This window comes from Mastacembelus armatus, chromosome 4 (genome assembly GCF_900324485.2).
Source record: "Mastacembelus armatus chromosome 4, fMasArm1.2, whole genome shotgun sequence".
Taxonomy (NCBI): Eukaryota; Metazoa; Chordata; class Actinopteri; order Synbranchiformes; family Mastacembelidae; genus Mastacembelus; species Mastacembelus armatus.
In genome coordinates this window covers 4,291,734-4,307,115 of record NC_046636.1, presented here as the reverse complement: position 1 = coordinate 4,307,115, position 15,382 = coordinate 4,291,734, and the positions used below count along the sequence as shown (strand labels likewise).

The 15,382-nt window shown below is 40.4% G+C and overlaps 1 protein-coding gene across 1 annotated transcript; it reads right to left on the bottom strand.

The window, feature by feature from the left end:
• Positions 1 to 2,450: 2,450 nt before the first annotated feature.
• Positions 2,451 to 14,634, bottom strand: zmat3 (zinc finger, matrin-type 3). Its single transcript, XM_026323548.2, has 6 exons — positions 14,229 to 14,634; positions 8,708 to 9,450; positions 8,469 to 8,609; positions 7,465 to 7,631; positions 7,134 to 7,237; positions 2,451 to 5,032 (listed from the first exon to the last, which is right to left on the bottom strand). Exons 1-6 carry the CDS (start codon positions 14,350 to 14,352, stop codon positions 4,824 to 4,826), a joined length of 1,488 nt encoding a protein of 495 aa, XP_026179333.1. The 5' UTR covers positions 14,353 to 14,634; the 3' UTR covers positions 2,451 to 4,823.
• Positions 14,635 to 15,382: the final 748 nt, after the last annotated feature.

The following is a 15,382-nucleotide window of genomic DNA, read 5'->3' as shown; positions in this document are numbered from 1 at the left end:
GGAGTGAAAGATCATTGCTAAAATGATATCTTGACATTTTGGGGAACATGTCTATTTATTTACTGGCTGCAGGTTAGATGAGGAGGTTGGTGATTAATCATGATTATCATGAAGGAGGCAGGGGAACAACTCTTCTGGGTTATACTGTTATTTTTTTCTGCTTAACCTCACATTATTGCCCTTCTACCCAGGTCTGATCAGTCCAGCAGTGCCACACATGGATAAACACACAGAATCACAAATATAATACACACCCATTAACATCTTCTCACCTTGTAAACATTAGGAAAAAAATGAATGAGAGGCAAAGAATGACAATGGTCGCAAAGTCTTCACACAACATATGGTAGCATCATTTTCTTTATAAACACCAGTGTCTTTTTATATTCAGTGCAAAATCATGACTCTTTCTCATGCCCTTTAGTAGATCCAGCACATTACAGCTCACTTCAGCCATATAAACCTCACAAAACATCCCAACACGGATAGAAACGTCTTAACAGTTAATATGTTATGACTTTACTCATGCACAAAATAATATGCTGTATATAATTTATACTGTGCAATACGTAACACTTCTCTGTCATTTACAACAAAAAACTAAAATTCAACTAATAGTTTATGGTGCGTTCAGACAACAGCAGTGGTTGTTAGTGAAATAATAATTCATAATTATCAGTATGTTATAGTTACCAACCATTATAGTCTTAAAGAAGTAAACACAGAACAAAACAAACAAACCATACTCTGGGTGTTTGAACTATTTAAACATATTACCAGAACAAACAACTGAACGGTTCTTAATAGGTATTAATTCAGTAGCAGTTACAGGCTGTAAGTTCATGTCGATGCCTTTATTTTCCACAGTGCTTCCTTGATTTTTTTGTTTTTGACTGCTTGAAACATTTGTGTGACCACTGACGCTCTTTAGATGCAAAATACTGTCTCACTGCAACAATAAGAGTCATGTACAAAAATAGCTGTTTACCTGTGGTTTGACAGGTTTCAGGCTATTAAAGTCCTGAGCTCTTTCAAATGAACAAGGTCCACTGAAACGTTTGATCATTTCAGATGATTAAGGGCCTCTGAAGTCTTCAAATACTGTGATGAGCTAACCCATTAGGAGGCCCCATGGCAAAAATTTGTTATTGGTCCCCTATAGACCCTCCACCAATTTCCCATTAAGCACTGGACAGCTATAGGCCTATTATTTGTCCACAGATTCAGAAAGACAAATGGAGGTCTTAACATTAGATTTTGACACATGGGCTCTACAGGACATGGGACTCTGGGGGATCCCAGTGGTCTGGAGCCCAGAGTCAGCTGCGCACTTTGCCTGGCTGGGAATGCAGCCCAGGTTTTATTGCTTTGTGGCACAAAGACTGATGGGGCCCAGTGGCAGTTGCCTATTCTAATCCAGCCATACGAATTTGACAAGGAGACATCAGTCACTAGCTGAGCTGCTCATAACTAATGTCCACACTAAGGTTATATAACCTGTGATAAGGTCTCTCAAGTAGATGTTGCTACATGAGTCATAAGACGAAAAGCTTGGGAGACAGCTTCTCAAGAGGCTCCACATACGAAGAAATGGCTTCTCTTTAGGCCTGTAGGAGCCTGTTAGTTTCCTCCATTCTCCTCCTTTCCTCCATTCCCTTGCAGTTTAGTATTTCATGCTACTGATGAAGGTGTTCGGTAGGTGCAGTGGTGTGTGACTCTTGTTATAAAACCAAGAGCCTGTCAACATAATAAAAAGCCAAAGTACCAGTGCTTTCATGTAAGACAAAGCGTGTTATTTCTAGGAGGAGGAGGAGAGCTATTATCAGACATCTAATGTGACGAACTCCTCAACTATAGCTGCGTCTCACCCACAGCTTTGGTTACAGCTCTGCTTCCATCAGCTCCTCTTCGCTCTGTGTGACTAAACTGTACAGCACAGTGGACTAACAAACAGCCTAGCATTTTATTTATCTATGCTTTGAGAGTGTGGGAAAGAAGTGAAGAGACGTGTGCAAGCAGGTTGGAACAGGTGGAGGAAAGTGTCAGGTGTGATGTGGGACAAAAGAGTGTCAGCAAGAATGAAAGGAAAGGTGGACAAGACAGTGGTGAGACCAGCGATGTTGTCTGGTTTAGAGACAGTGGCACTGAGACAAAGACAGGAGGCAGAGCTGGAGGTAGCAGAGCTGAAGATGTTGAGGTTCTCTCTGGGAGTGACGAGGATGGATAGGATCAGGAATGAGGACATCAGAGGGACAGCTCATGTTAGATGGTTTGGAGAAAAAGCCAGGGAAGCCAGACTGAGATGGTTTGGACATGTTCAGAGGAGGGACAGTGAATACATTGGTAAAAGGATGCTGAGGTTAGAGCTGCCAGGAAGGAGGCCTAGAGGAAGACCAAAGAGGAGGTTCTTGGATGTAGTGAAGGAGGACATGAGGATAGTTGGTGTGGGTGAGGAGGATACAGAGGATAGAGTTAAATGGAGGCAGATGATTCGCTGTGGCGACCCCTGAAGGGAGCAGCCCAAAGGAAAAGAAGAATGCTTTATTTGCTTCTTCCTCTCTCCCTGTCTCTCATGTTTAAATCCCTAAACACCACAGTACTTTGTCCTCACAGTGCTATTCTCCTGAGTGTCCCTGTGTGTGTTTGTGCTCTAGAGACAAATGTCAGATGTGAACAGCTGCCTCTCCCCACAGCTAATAAAACCACCCAGAGAGAAAGCCGGGAGGTTCCTTTCACTTTCCAACCCAATCAGGCTTTTGACTGATTGAATTAGAAGGAAGTGTGTGTGTATGTGTTTGTGCACTGCTGCTCTGCAGAAAAAGCAGATTTAAACTGAAACCGGAAAATTCCTCCTCTTTTGAATAACAGACTGACACTAATCTTCCTACACTGTGCAGGTGAAACATGTTGGCATCTGAGAATTTAGGTGGAAAACCCTGTTAACTGCCACATAGAATGACTTTCTGAGGCAAAACAAACCATTAAAGCATAATCATTCTGGAAATAAATATTTAAAAGAAAAGACTTTTGTGTTTTAGACATACAGATGTAGAGTTCTTTGACCCTGTCATTATCTTCAAATGCATTTGTTAAAGCACTATGTTTAGCTCAGCGACACTGAACTGGACTGAAAACGCAAATAAACAGAAACAGTATCTATTTTCCTTGCACATGATAACTGATAACTTTTCTGGAGCCCAGGATCATCCTGGGTAAAAAAGAAAAAACAAAGAGGTCTGCAGACAAAATCCATAACACTCCTCTGCAACCATTTCACACTGCAGGAAAGCCTGGTTACATCCCCTCTGGGAATCAAGGCTGATTGGGAGAATTAAATGATATGTCTTAAAACCAGACACATCCACAAGCTCTGCACATGTTCATTTGCAATTTGGAAACTAATTAGAAGTTTAGACTTAAATATTTTCTCTTGGCATGTGGTCCTCCTGCACAGTCAAAATGACGACTCCAGCCGCTTCTCACTGCAGATTGATGGCACCAGAGTTACTTTACAAATGAACAAAAGTACTACCCAAAGGGGTCTATAGGGCCTACAATAAAATTCACACACATACAGTGCTGATAGGTAGACATTCAGTCAGTGCACACCTACACTGCACAAGATTCCTGATAATTATTAAATAGCTTCTAAATATTTACAATATATGCTAGACTAACATTAACCAAAGAATTAATAGTATTTGTGTATATTATACTAGCTTTATAATTTGAGAATATTTACATCACATTTATGGGAACTCATTACAATAAGAGACATAATAGAATATAGAAAAACCCAATCAATACTGTAAATTTGTTTCTACTATATTGCCAGATGGCTAGCTAAAGCTTCCTCTTTAGCCTTATTCCCACTAAAGGCACAAGCAAGGCCAGCCAGGGCTTAGCCTTTAGCCTAATAACACACCAAAGGACTGGTGAAATGCCAGCTAAGGCTGACAGACACTGTTTCTACTAGATGATGTTTATTGTGCTTTGTTTTTGAAATAGGTGATTATGATGTTGAATTTGGTGATAGTGATATTCAAAGATGTTGAATTTATTCATTTGTGACCTGTGTGGCCCTAAGTGGCCCTAAAGTCCCTGCTGCAGGGCCTGTAAAAAATACCTGTAGCGATAATTCACACAAAAAAATTGAAAAATACATTTCACACCAAAATTTTGTCCTTGGTAATGATTACAAGGATGAAATATGTTTTGACCTCTATTATTGTCTCCTTCCTTTTACTTCCACCGACAATTTTCCCACCATTTCATTTTCTGAGTGGTTCAAACCTCGATGTGTTTTCTTGTACCTTTCTTGACCCAATGGTTTTCTGTACCACTAGCCCTCTCAAAAGCTCAAGATGTATTTGCAATTCATTTGCTTCTACCTGTATCCTGAGTCAGAATGAAACCCACTCCGCTCCTTACCTACCGCTCCATACTGTACCAAAGGGTGGTGGGTCAAGAATGTGAAGTGCCCAAAAATAGACTTTTTTTACATCGTAAAAGTTGTGTAGCAAAGCGCCACAGTTTTCTTAAATCTATAGTTCCTATTCTCTGCAGCCTGCTTTGTTTCTACAGGCTGAATTTCAAAATAAGAGTAAGACTCAGATCAAGCTAATCATAAAATCCACTGAGATGATTCATATGGCTGAGATTTAGGTGTTTGATCCAAATATCAAATGAACTGCAACAAAATCTGGAGGTCATTTGGAATATACTTCTACTACTATTTGCTTTCCTGTACTTTGGTCTTGGACTGTCTCTCCATCTGTTCTGTCCTTCTGTCTTTTCTCTTCCCCCTTCCCCCCTCATGTCTCTTAGCTGTAGCCGAGGTTCTCCATCTCATGGCGATATCGCAACTCTGACATTTTAGCTTTGTGCTGCTTGCTCTCCAGATGCTGCCTGAAGTCCGTCTCCTGCTCTGCTCCGCAGTTGCACATGGAGCAGTAGAACTGTCCACTGGGAGTCACGCACATGGCCAAGTCTCTGGGGATCCGTTGCCTTGGTCTAGGGTTGTAGTATGGTCCTGGAGAGAGAACAAAAGGAGACATGGTCGGCAGGTGAGAAAAAGTTCATCGTAGTTGAGGCCAATTTATAGCAGATTGATTCTGAATCCTATTAATGTTTGTGTTCTTCTAACTTTGCCTCCATCACCACCATCATCAGGCTCACATCTTATTAAGTACAAACTTATAACCAACATATGCAAAATAATTTTGCCTAATATGGTGTTTTTATTGTTTTACTGTTGGTTATTTATGATTGGGACTGCATGGGACAACAGGGAACCCTGCTGTTTGTTGACTATCCCTCTATAACCAGCTCAAAAATTGAATCTCTCATTTATGACCAATAAAAGACATTTCCATCAAGTCAATTGTGTTAAGTGCTAATTAACAGAAGTTAGTGTTGTCATCATGAACATCTGACTTTAGCTGAATTTAGCTCAAAATTCAGCTGTGCAGCCTCACAGAGCTGCTATCCTGACTGTGCTTAATCTGTTGCTTGATAAATGACCTACACAATTAATTCATTATTAAAATGCTTTAATCATTTTATCATGAATATTTTACACATAAAATCTGTAGGTTCACCCATTGCCATATTTCAATCATAAAGTCATATGTTATTGACGTGTGGAAAAAATATGCATAAAAACACAGGACAAACCTGTCTGGGATCACAATAGGAGTGCTGCTTGTGTGTGTGTGTGTGTGTGTGTGTGTGTGTGTGTGTGTGTGTGTGTGTGTGTGTGTTAACACAGCAGGTAAACGAGAAGGCGATAGAGAGAAAGATAAAAACACAGTGAGAAGGCAACCACAGAGAGTGCAGCTATTCTGGGCTTTGTCCATCAAGACAGCTGATTAAATCAGCAGAATGTTGTGTGTGTTAGAGGGAGAAGAGATTTTTTCTACTGTATGATTCATCATGTGTTATAGTGAGCAGAGGTTCTACTGCTTTTGTCTGTGGAAAAATAGAGATGGAGTAAAAAGGCAAGAAAGAGATGGCTGCTTGACGTCAGTAGAAGGTCTGATGTTACCGCCTCTGTATCTGTTTACACACACACACACACACACACACAAACAACCACAGACATGCACGCAAACACAGAAAACATGGTACAGTAAGTCAAAGTATGCTTTCAGCCAAAAACGCTGCATCTGCAAAAATCTAGCAGTTATCTGCCAGAATTGAGGCCAAATTAAACACAGGCAAACGCGTGCAGCCAATAATACACTGCTGCAGTTTTTATCAGTTTTTATAAAGCCTCAGAGGAAATGATGAGTAACTTCTCCAAAACCTGTAAAAATGTGATAAAGCCCATATCTTGGTCATTTCTTAGAGATTGGTGCAGTGAACTCAAACAAGCCATTAAAGGGTCAAATAAATAATAATAATAAGCTGTTTTTTTTTTTTTACCAGTACAAATGTTGCATATGTGAGGTCAAGTCAATGAAGTTTTAGAGTGTGTTTAGTGGTTTTTAGTGTATGTCAGTAAATGGCAGAACAGTTCCTAACGTTTTTTCTGTCTGTGCTCCAAAGGCTTTGATAACAGCTCACTTAGCTACTGGAGTTGAGAATAGCTTATATATTATTATAATAGCTTATAATATGTGTGGAGGTTGTAAATGGAGTGGGGGTTATATCACATTTTAAACTGAGTTAAAGTCTGAGTGACTAGAGACTAAATTCTTGTGTAGTTCCTCACCGCGCTGCACAGTTTCACCATGGACTGCTGGACCATTTAGATGTCCGTGCAAAGGAAGTGCTGGAGTGTAGCAATGAAAGCTAGCTGCTGATTGTCTCTCTGCCCCAGCTCTCTGATATGACTTTATTGTTGTTTTGATGGCTAAAACTGGCCTGAAATGTGGTTGTTTGTTGTTGGGTTGTCGGCTGCATAAATGTAGCTGGTGCTGTTGGGTTGATGTGTGTGCACCTACACATACAAATGACTTTTTATTTGAAAATAGGTCATAAATCACAGCAGTGTATGGCAGTGAGTGCCTCGGTGTTTCATCTAGCTTCATACAATATTGTTTCTTTCTTAAGTAAATGTCTATTAGATACAGACAAATGGACACATTTATCGCTCGACTTTTAGTTTTCAGGTGTGTTCAATATTTTACCTGGCATGGAAGCAGGTAGCTGTGGGCTGCGGCGGTTTTTCACCAGCCTGTACTCACTGCCGTCTTTCCTGTTTCTTCTTGGGGCTGTTTCATTGCCTCCTTCCCTGTAAAAGGTGAAGAAAACATACAGGTATTAACTTTATTCTCTTACGTACTATCAGCATGGCTAGTTGGCTGCTTAATTCAACTTAATTCAAACCAAAACTAACTGCTTTGTCTTAGATTGCAACTTGAATTTGACTTGATCAAGTCAATAAAATCAAAGACCTCATATTTTTCTGAGTTACTTATAATGAGTTATAACTTTGGTAAATTTCTTTACCAAACCTACATGTTACTGGAGTTCTGCTGGGCCTCAGCAAGCCGCAGTTTCTTGGCGTGGTTCTTGCCCTGGTAGTGGGCCTGTGCAACTGCCGGCGAGCTGAATGAGGCATCACACAGTTTACAATAGTCATTCTCTGTGGCCAAGATGACCCGGGTCGCCCCCTTATACAGCGCCTGCAGACACAGGACAATGCAATGCAGTGTTTGTGGTGAGAGGAGTTTGAGAGTAAACTGAAAATTGGAGTTACAATGGGAGACAAAAGAATTCTTTACAAAACAACTACAGATTTTCAACAGAAAATAGACATTAATGATAGATATTAGTTCTTAGTGTGACATTTAGTTTGACATTTTTAAAATAATTAATAAGAAACTTAAAGGTTACAGTATGTTGCCTATTACATTTTTGAGGTCCATTAGATATATTCAGTCATATGCAACTTCCAGTAGTGTGTGTTTTACAATTATATCATTTCTTTAGTTGACACTTTTATTTTATTTAAGCCCATAAGTGAACAACAACGACAGGCACACAAGTGTAGTCAAAGTACTTCAGTACTGTAAACCCTTAAAACTCTGAGAGAATGCTACATACAATACAGTAATTTAATTACATCTTTTCATAGTAATTAGATATTCTGGCCAAACTTATTTAATTTAGCTTGCCCTTTTCTTTTTGTGCTTCTAATCTTTCAAAATCCGTGTTCACTTGTAGAGAATATGGTTTAATCAAATTTGATTCTTGGCAGCCCTGAGAAGAGACATTCTGATGCAGAGGCAGGAGGTATTTTCTTGTGCAGAGGCAGTCATTTGTTAAATGTTGAGTGGACTATGTGAGTTTCCACTTTTCAAATGAAACAGAGTGACCCTGCAGTTCCCAGCCACCTCCACAGAGACTAATTACCTCTGTCAGAGGACTAGTCACTTCTGCAACACTACACCCACCTCCTCATCTAAAACTGCAGCCTAGGTGCTGTAGGCTGGTGCTGATTTGCTAGGTTTGAACCTGACCTGCCTGCCCCCGTCACTGTCGTTCGATCCTGAGCTGGGGGCTGTCTGGCCAGTCACTTCAAAGACTTCTGGGATCCTGATGGCCGGAGGCTGTTGACAGCCAGCGTAGAAATTTCTTAACTTCTTATTGTGGTTCTTTCCCTAGACAGACAGATGAAGAGAAAAAATTGTGTTTTATTATGTATTTTAATATTTAACATTTGCTCTATATACCGTATGTGAATGTGAATTTTACTGACCTGGTAGTGAGCCTGGGCCTGCTGAGCAGAGTTGAGAGTAACATTACAGAGTTTACAGTAGAGCGGTTTACACAGTTCCTCCAGACCCAGAGAGTCCTCCTGCTCCTCCATTCCCACCAGAGACCCCTCATCCCGGGAATGCTCGCTGGCTGGCGCTGCCTGACCTGGAAGCGAACCTGGAATGAGGCTGGACACCGGGGCTGGGATGAGGGCTGATATTGGGGGCCTTGGGGGCAGGTGTGAAGGGTCTGGGCCTGGAGCAGGTGGGGAGGACAGGGGGCTGGGAGGGAGGGGAAATCGACCAGCTGCGGGCACCACTACAGGTGGGGGCACCAGTGTTTGGGCAGGGCTTAGAGGCGGAGGCCCCAGTGATTGGGTGAGGTCCACGGTTGGAGGCACTATTGCTTGTGTATGATCTACAGGTGGGGGAACCAAGGTATGTGCCATTGGTGGAGGCCCCAGTGTCTGAACCGGGGCCATTGGAGGTGGGCCTAATGTGTGTGGTTGAGTGATGGTGGGAGGCCTTAATGTGTGAGTAGCATTTATGGGAGGGGGTCCTAGAGCCTGGGTGGGAGCTATAGTTGGGGGCCCAATTGCCTGGGCAGAGGCAATGGGTGGTGGGCCGAGAGGCTGTGTAGGTGCCATAGGTGGAGGTCCTAGCTGGTGCAGAGAGTCCATATGGTGGAACGGCTGCTGGGAATGGCTGAAGAGACTCAGAGGAGGCTTCAACATGGTCTCTGGGCCTGTGGACATCAGAGGGAATGGACTTTTAGACATTTACAAATCAAAGACACTCCTTTCAAATTCCTCACTCTTTATATTTTGCTTTAGGTCTCGTCTTTTCACTACTATATACATGAATACTACTAGACTCAAAACAATGCCTACTACTTTTATGATCTCATGGTTTTTCATAAAGTGTCACCAGCCTATTAAAGTTCCAAAATCAAATATTTGGCAACCCCCCGGCTTTTCTCCTACCACCACCATGACATGTGGATTAAAGTATATTTGTAAAGAAGTATTAGGTGGATTGCCATAATATGTGGTTCAGACATTGATGTTCCCCTTGGAATAGTTTGTAATAACACTGGTGCTCGACTGACTTTTCCTCTAGTGTCATTTCAATGTGTTCAGTAGTTTTGTTTGTACCCAAATGCCAGTGAAACTAATGACACTGCCAATAGTCTCAATTCTTTAGTATTATATAGTTTAGTATTAATTTAGTATTAATTAGCAAATGTTTGCATACTAACCCTAACTATTCTGGTAAACAATATATCAACTAAACATCAGCATTTTAACATTATTTATCGTTTGCTGCTCAGAAACACTGCCACTGTTATTCTGAATTATTCTTGATCTTGGCTGGCATCAAAATACACATTGGAGAATGGGTGTTTTGGGTTTTGTAAGAGGATATGTTCTGCCAAGTACCTTTCAAATTCAGTTCAAATGTCAGAAAATAAAAGAAAAATATTTTGGGAGCATCCAAAAATGTCATATACTCTACAGTGAAGCAAATATGTCAAGAGGGACATGTTCTGGAATATAGCACAATACAGACAGAACCCCAAACAAAACCATATTGCTCAGACTTAAGATACACAAAAACAAATTAAAAATATGTGGTTTCCATTGGATTCAATTTAGGTAGATATTGTCTATTGGTAGATAATCAAATGGATCTAAAACTTTGTGAAAAATCAGTGGCTGATGTACACTCTAATACTAATAGAAGGCATTTACTACCTGTAGCCCTGAACCAGGAGAGATGTAAAGACATGGCTAATGGAAACACATTCTGGGACAGAGGAGCTTCACACTCAAGTGGGCATCAGAATGATTAGGCTGAGCTTGCAGAGCCTGCGGTCATGCATATGGGACACTAAGTATATATCTATATTTGTGCACACAAACATAGACAGTGACAATAAATTCCTAAAACTTCTCTGACCAGAAGAGATCACAGCCTAAAGCTTAACTGCACAACTGATAGTGTGTGTGTGTGTGTGTGTGTGTGCACGTGTCTGTGCATACATGCCTGGGTGTACATATGAAAACAGATAGAAAGCACATGAGACCAGCAATGTCATGGTGCTGATTTGTGTGTGTTTGTTTGTTCTGCTCTAATATGCCAATTTGTGCATGTGTGTGTAAATAAGTGCATGTATTGTCAGGTCAGTAATAGGCCAACAGCTGTCTGTGCTGGAAGCTTTCATCTGGAATCCAATCAGATATCCTATGGCAATGATTCAGAGACTCAAAATAGCACCCTAGGGTGTTTGTGTTTCCGACTGCTGCTCTCTGTCAGTCTGTCTGTCCAGACTGTCGAGCTGCCTGTTTGTCACCTGGCCTGGCTGACCTCAGGGGAAAAGTATGCTGGACAAGACACTGAACGTACATTAGTCCTGTCAACTGTAAGATGGGACTTAGAAAGATAGCAGAGCAGGATGTGTTGCCTATGCACTAGTAAAGTAATAATCTGTGATATTTTCATTTTAATACATAATTTCATTTAAATAAATATTTTAGTACTTTTTTTGACATTATGTGTGATTTTACCATGGATTACTCATGAAAGCTTTTACATTTACTGTTCCTGAGTGCTCCTTTTTATGTAATATTCGCTGACTCGTTTTAGGAGCTGCAGCAGTCATTTATTTGTTGCTACTGGGTTAGCAATAAGTGGACAAGGTAAAGCTGTTGTTATAGAACCTTAAGCTTCATCAGCAGAAAATGCCAACAAAAAGAATCACACATGCAGTGTGCAAACAGCAGAACAGCTTTAATACCAAAAATGAAGACATCAATTTTTAAGTAAATGTTTGCTTTAACTCTTCCTCTTTTAACAGCTGGTGTTCCATAAGACTAACATAAAAAAGTCCCATGGCACAGCAATCAATATTTAACACCATCCAGAACCAGATCCACCAATTAAGTTCCACAAATATTACTTCATATCATCTATTGGCAGCAGCCTCACGAGGACCTGGACTGAGACAGGCTGCACAGCACGACAACTGACCATTTTGTGATATGTTCTATATTCAGAGAACAAATTATGCTCCAACACAATAGATAGAACTATTTACTTACATGTGCATTTATGGTATATCAGTTACCATAAACTTAGATGTATCTGTGAATTGTTTCCCAACACTGTGTCCATAGTATTTTCCATTTCCTCCTTCAATCGGCCTTAACTCCATTCTTACTGTACTTTGTCTGTATTGCTCACTGTCTGATGGGGTAACACTGCTGATTCGAAGCCGTTCACTTCTACAGCTCCATCATTATAGTACATGTTGAAATCTGCACAGCAAATGTGTTTTTATACTAATGAGATAATGATTTTTTGCCAATGACTTCTTGTGCAATTTCAGCTGACAAGGACTGGCAATTAATGCCCATTAATCACAATAAAACTACTTGTTTACATTTCTCCTTAGTTTGTGTTCCCAATCAAAATGTTCACTGTGACCAATGACAGATCACTACATGCTAAGCTGAGGAAGAAATTTTGCACTTACGGCCCAAACTACTAATTATCTTTTTCTGACTAGGTTGCAGCATGGAGAGCAGAATGTGCCCTTATTATTGAAGAAAAAATATATGTATTCACCATTATTCACTAAAACAAGAGCTAAAATTAAGACTGGTAAATATATATATACACACACACACACACACTGGTCTTCTTTGACATATAAGAATAAATGTGTCAGGGAACTAAAGTGGGTTATATGTTCTTTTATTTTGGTTGTTACCTCTCCATAGTTTTAAAGGATAGGCCAAGGTCAGTTTCCTCCATCCTCAGAGACCTACATCCAGGCATACAAGTGCAGTTTACAGAGATGCCACACATACACGTTCATAGCTTTGAGACTTTCTGCAAAGTCAAATATATATATATATGTTTGCATTTGAGGTGTTGGAGACAACTCAATCACCTTCGCAAGTCAAAATCATACCTAAAGATAGCAGCAAGTAAAAACGAATGACTTACTTGATGCTACCCCAGAAATTAGTCGTTAGTTTATCATGTGTCAAATTTTTTTCTTGTTAAGGAACCAAGCCACAAAAAACTGTCCTGGAGCCTAATGGCTTCCACTGAGAATCTGTAAATAGGCCAAGTGTGCATTTTCTCTAGAGTTTCTCTTGCCTTTCTCTGATGTGTCACATCAATTATGGAGAGAACATGCCTCCTGCACTTACTCCATCTGCTTCACTGGGCAGTGGACAAGCGCAGAAAGCAGCAAAGACCAAATATGTTTTCTGTACTTTGCAATTTACTTACTGTACCGTTACAGTAAACCCTTGCTTTCACTTTTAATGGAGCTGTCCTTTAATAATTTTCCTTAGAAGTCCCTGAGCACAGGTGACCTGGCCTATGCATTAGGCTGACATTACTATATTGATTAGTAAGTATCCACTCCTCCTTATAGGAAACAACCAGCAGACACTGAGCTTCATTTTGTTGGGAAACAAGCAGGTAAACATTTAAAGCTGCAATCATATTTCTTTTTATTTAGTTAGTTTAATAAAGTGATTAAACATTAAAGGAGCCAGAAATATTGACAAGTGTTTTCTTAAAATTGTTTTTGTTGGCTAAAAGTTAAACACTGCAGTAGTACCAAAGGGTTTAATGATAGAAAGAAAGAAAGAAAGAAAGAAAGAAAGAAAGGCAAACAAGTGCTCACATTTCAGGAGCTTAATTCAGCTAAGTATGTTTTTAAATTAAATTATTTATGTATGCTACTATTATGAAAAGGTTCTAGTATTTTTTCAATCATTGATCCATTACTTTTACTGCATCATATGAATTTACCCTATTAACTGCAATAATATGTGGTGACTTATTATGTCATTGTTACCACGACAAAACCTGAAATCTGAATGAAGTTTAAGGACAAGTGCTCTGGTCTCATGTTGGTCATCTGGGTACAAGACGATGACACATGCACGGCCTAAAGCCCAGCGAGGAGCGCAGCCAGTTTTGGCAGCAGCCGTGCAGGTGCAATGAAGAAAGGCTGTAGAATTGCCACATGTCACCATCAGCTGCACAGATCAAGCAGTGCAGAGTGAAGCGAGAAGCAACGATCGAGTTTCTATTTCTTCACTTGCTCTGACAGCACTTGATTGACCGACATACCCGAGAGATATGAACATTGCATTGGAGCTATACACTGTTTCAAATTACAGCCAGACATCAGCCCAAACCTGGAGTCTCCCTGCAGAATGACACACAGAGGTTTCCAACACTACAGGAGACCATTTGAGTATTTCGACAGCCTCAGATTTTGCATCGCAGCATCCATGCTGTATAAGCTGAACAGAAGGGTGGCTGCTGCAACCCCTGCACATGACATTATCATGATGACAGGAAAAGATTTCAACATCCACATCTTGCTGTGTACCATCTGCAAATGACCCTGGGTCGATTTTCTCCATCTCTGCGCATTAGCGCATAAGACCGCTGCCAGCCGGGGGGTGTCCTCTATGGCAAGCCTCTCCTTACCTGGCAACCGGGCAAGGTAATGGCTGCTGTCACCGTAGCTGACAGGGGGCGAAGTATAATTTCTGCAGTATTCTGGACTCTGGTAGTACGTTGCATCTCCGTTCTTCAGCTGCAGCGCCATCATCGCAGTCACATCCCTTCGCCAACTTCTCTCCAAAAACCGGGCGGCCAGGCAGGATGACAGTCACTACCACACGCTCAGGCGCCGGGGTTTTCAGCGCAGGGGTGGTTTACAAAAGAGACTGCAATACAGAAAGTCCAGTCGGCAACTAAACACAAACACTGACAACTGCGAAACACGGTGCGTTTGCGTTTTGCCATCGGATGTCAGTAAAGATGCTGTCCGGTCGGGGAATGTGGATTTTTCTGGGGGTAAACCCTCCAGAGGTTGCTCCAGCTTCCCTTTTCATCTTGGTACAGTCCATTTCCGATGCCACCGCTGTTGATTTACATGGGTGGCAATCATGACACATTGCATAAACATGTTACACCTCTGTGGTTTGAATTGTGATGAAAGTATTGATAGGATATGGGCAAAAAAACAAATAAATAAATAAAAATTCAGGGACAAGAGATATCTACAATCTAAAAGGTAAAAAAAAAATAAAAATAGGCCATAATCAGAAGTAGTAGCAGCAGCAATAGTAAAATGATTAATTATACTAGTTATATTTTTTATTACTTCTACTACTGGTTTATAGCACAATATAATGTAATTGTAGCTAATATTTGAAAGCATATAAGGACATTTGGCAGTGGTTATTATAAAGTATTTTGTAACAAATATAAATGGGGAGGGGTGAAAATAAAGTGTTACCATCTATTTTATCACATTTTTATTTGTGCTTATTATATGACAATAATATTTGTTTTTACACCAATGTGACTGATAAATAGCATAATTATGCTCATGTTGGGAAATATTGTTAATTTAGGAAGTAACACACGCAGCAATGAGACAGACGTTTTTCAAATGTTTCTTGTTATTTGTCTTGTTTATTTCGTTTAAATAGCTTTTAATCTTTCTTCCTCACCTTTAGCCCTGTCTTTATGCTGCTGTCTGAAAGTCTGAAAACCCCATAAAGTCTTATCTTATCAAATTATGGACTGCCTTGCAAAAACAAACAGGTGTCACGCTAACAAACACCGACACC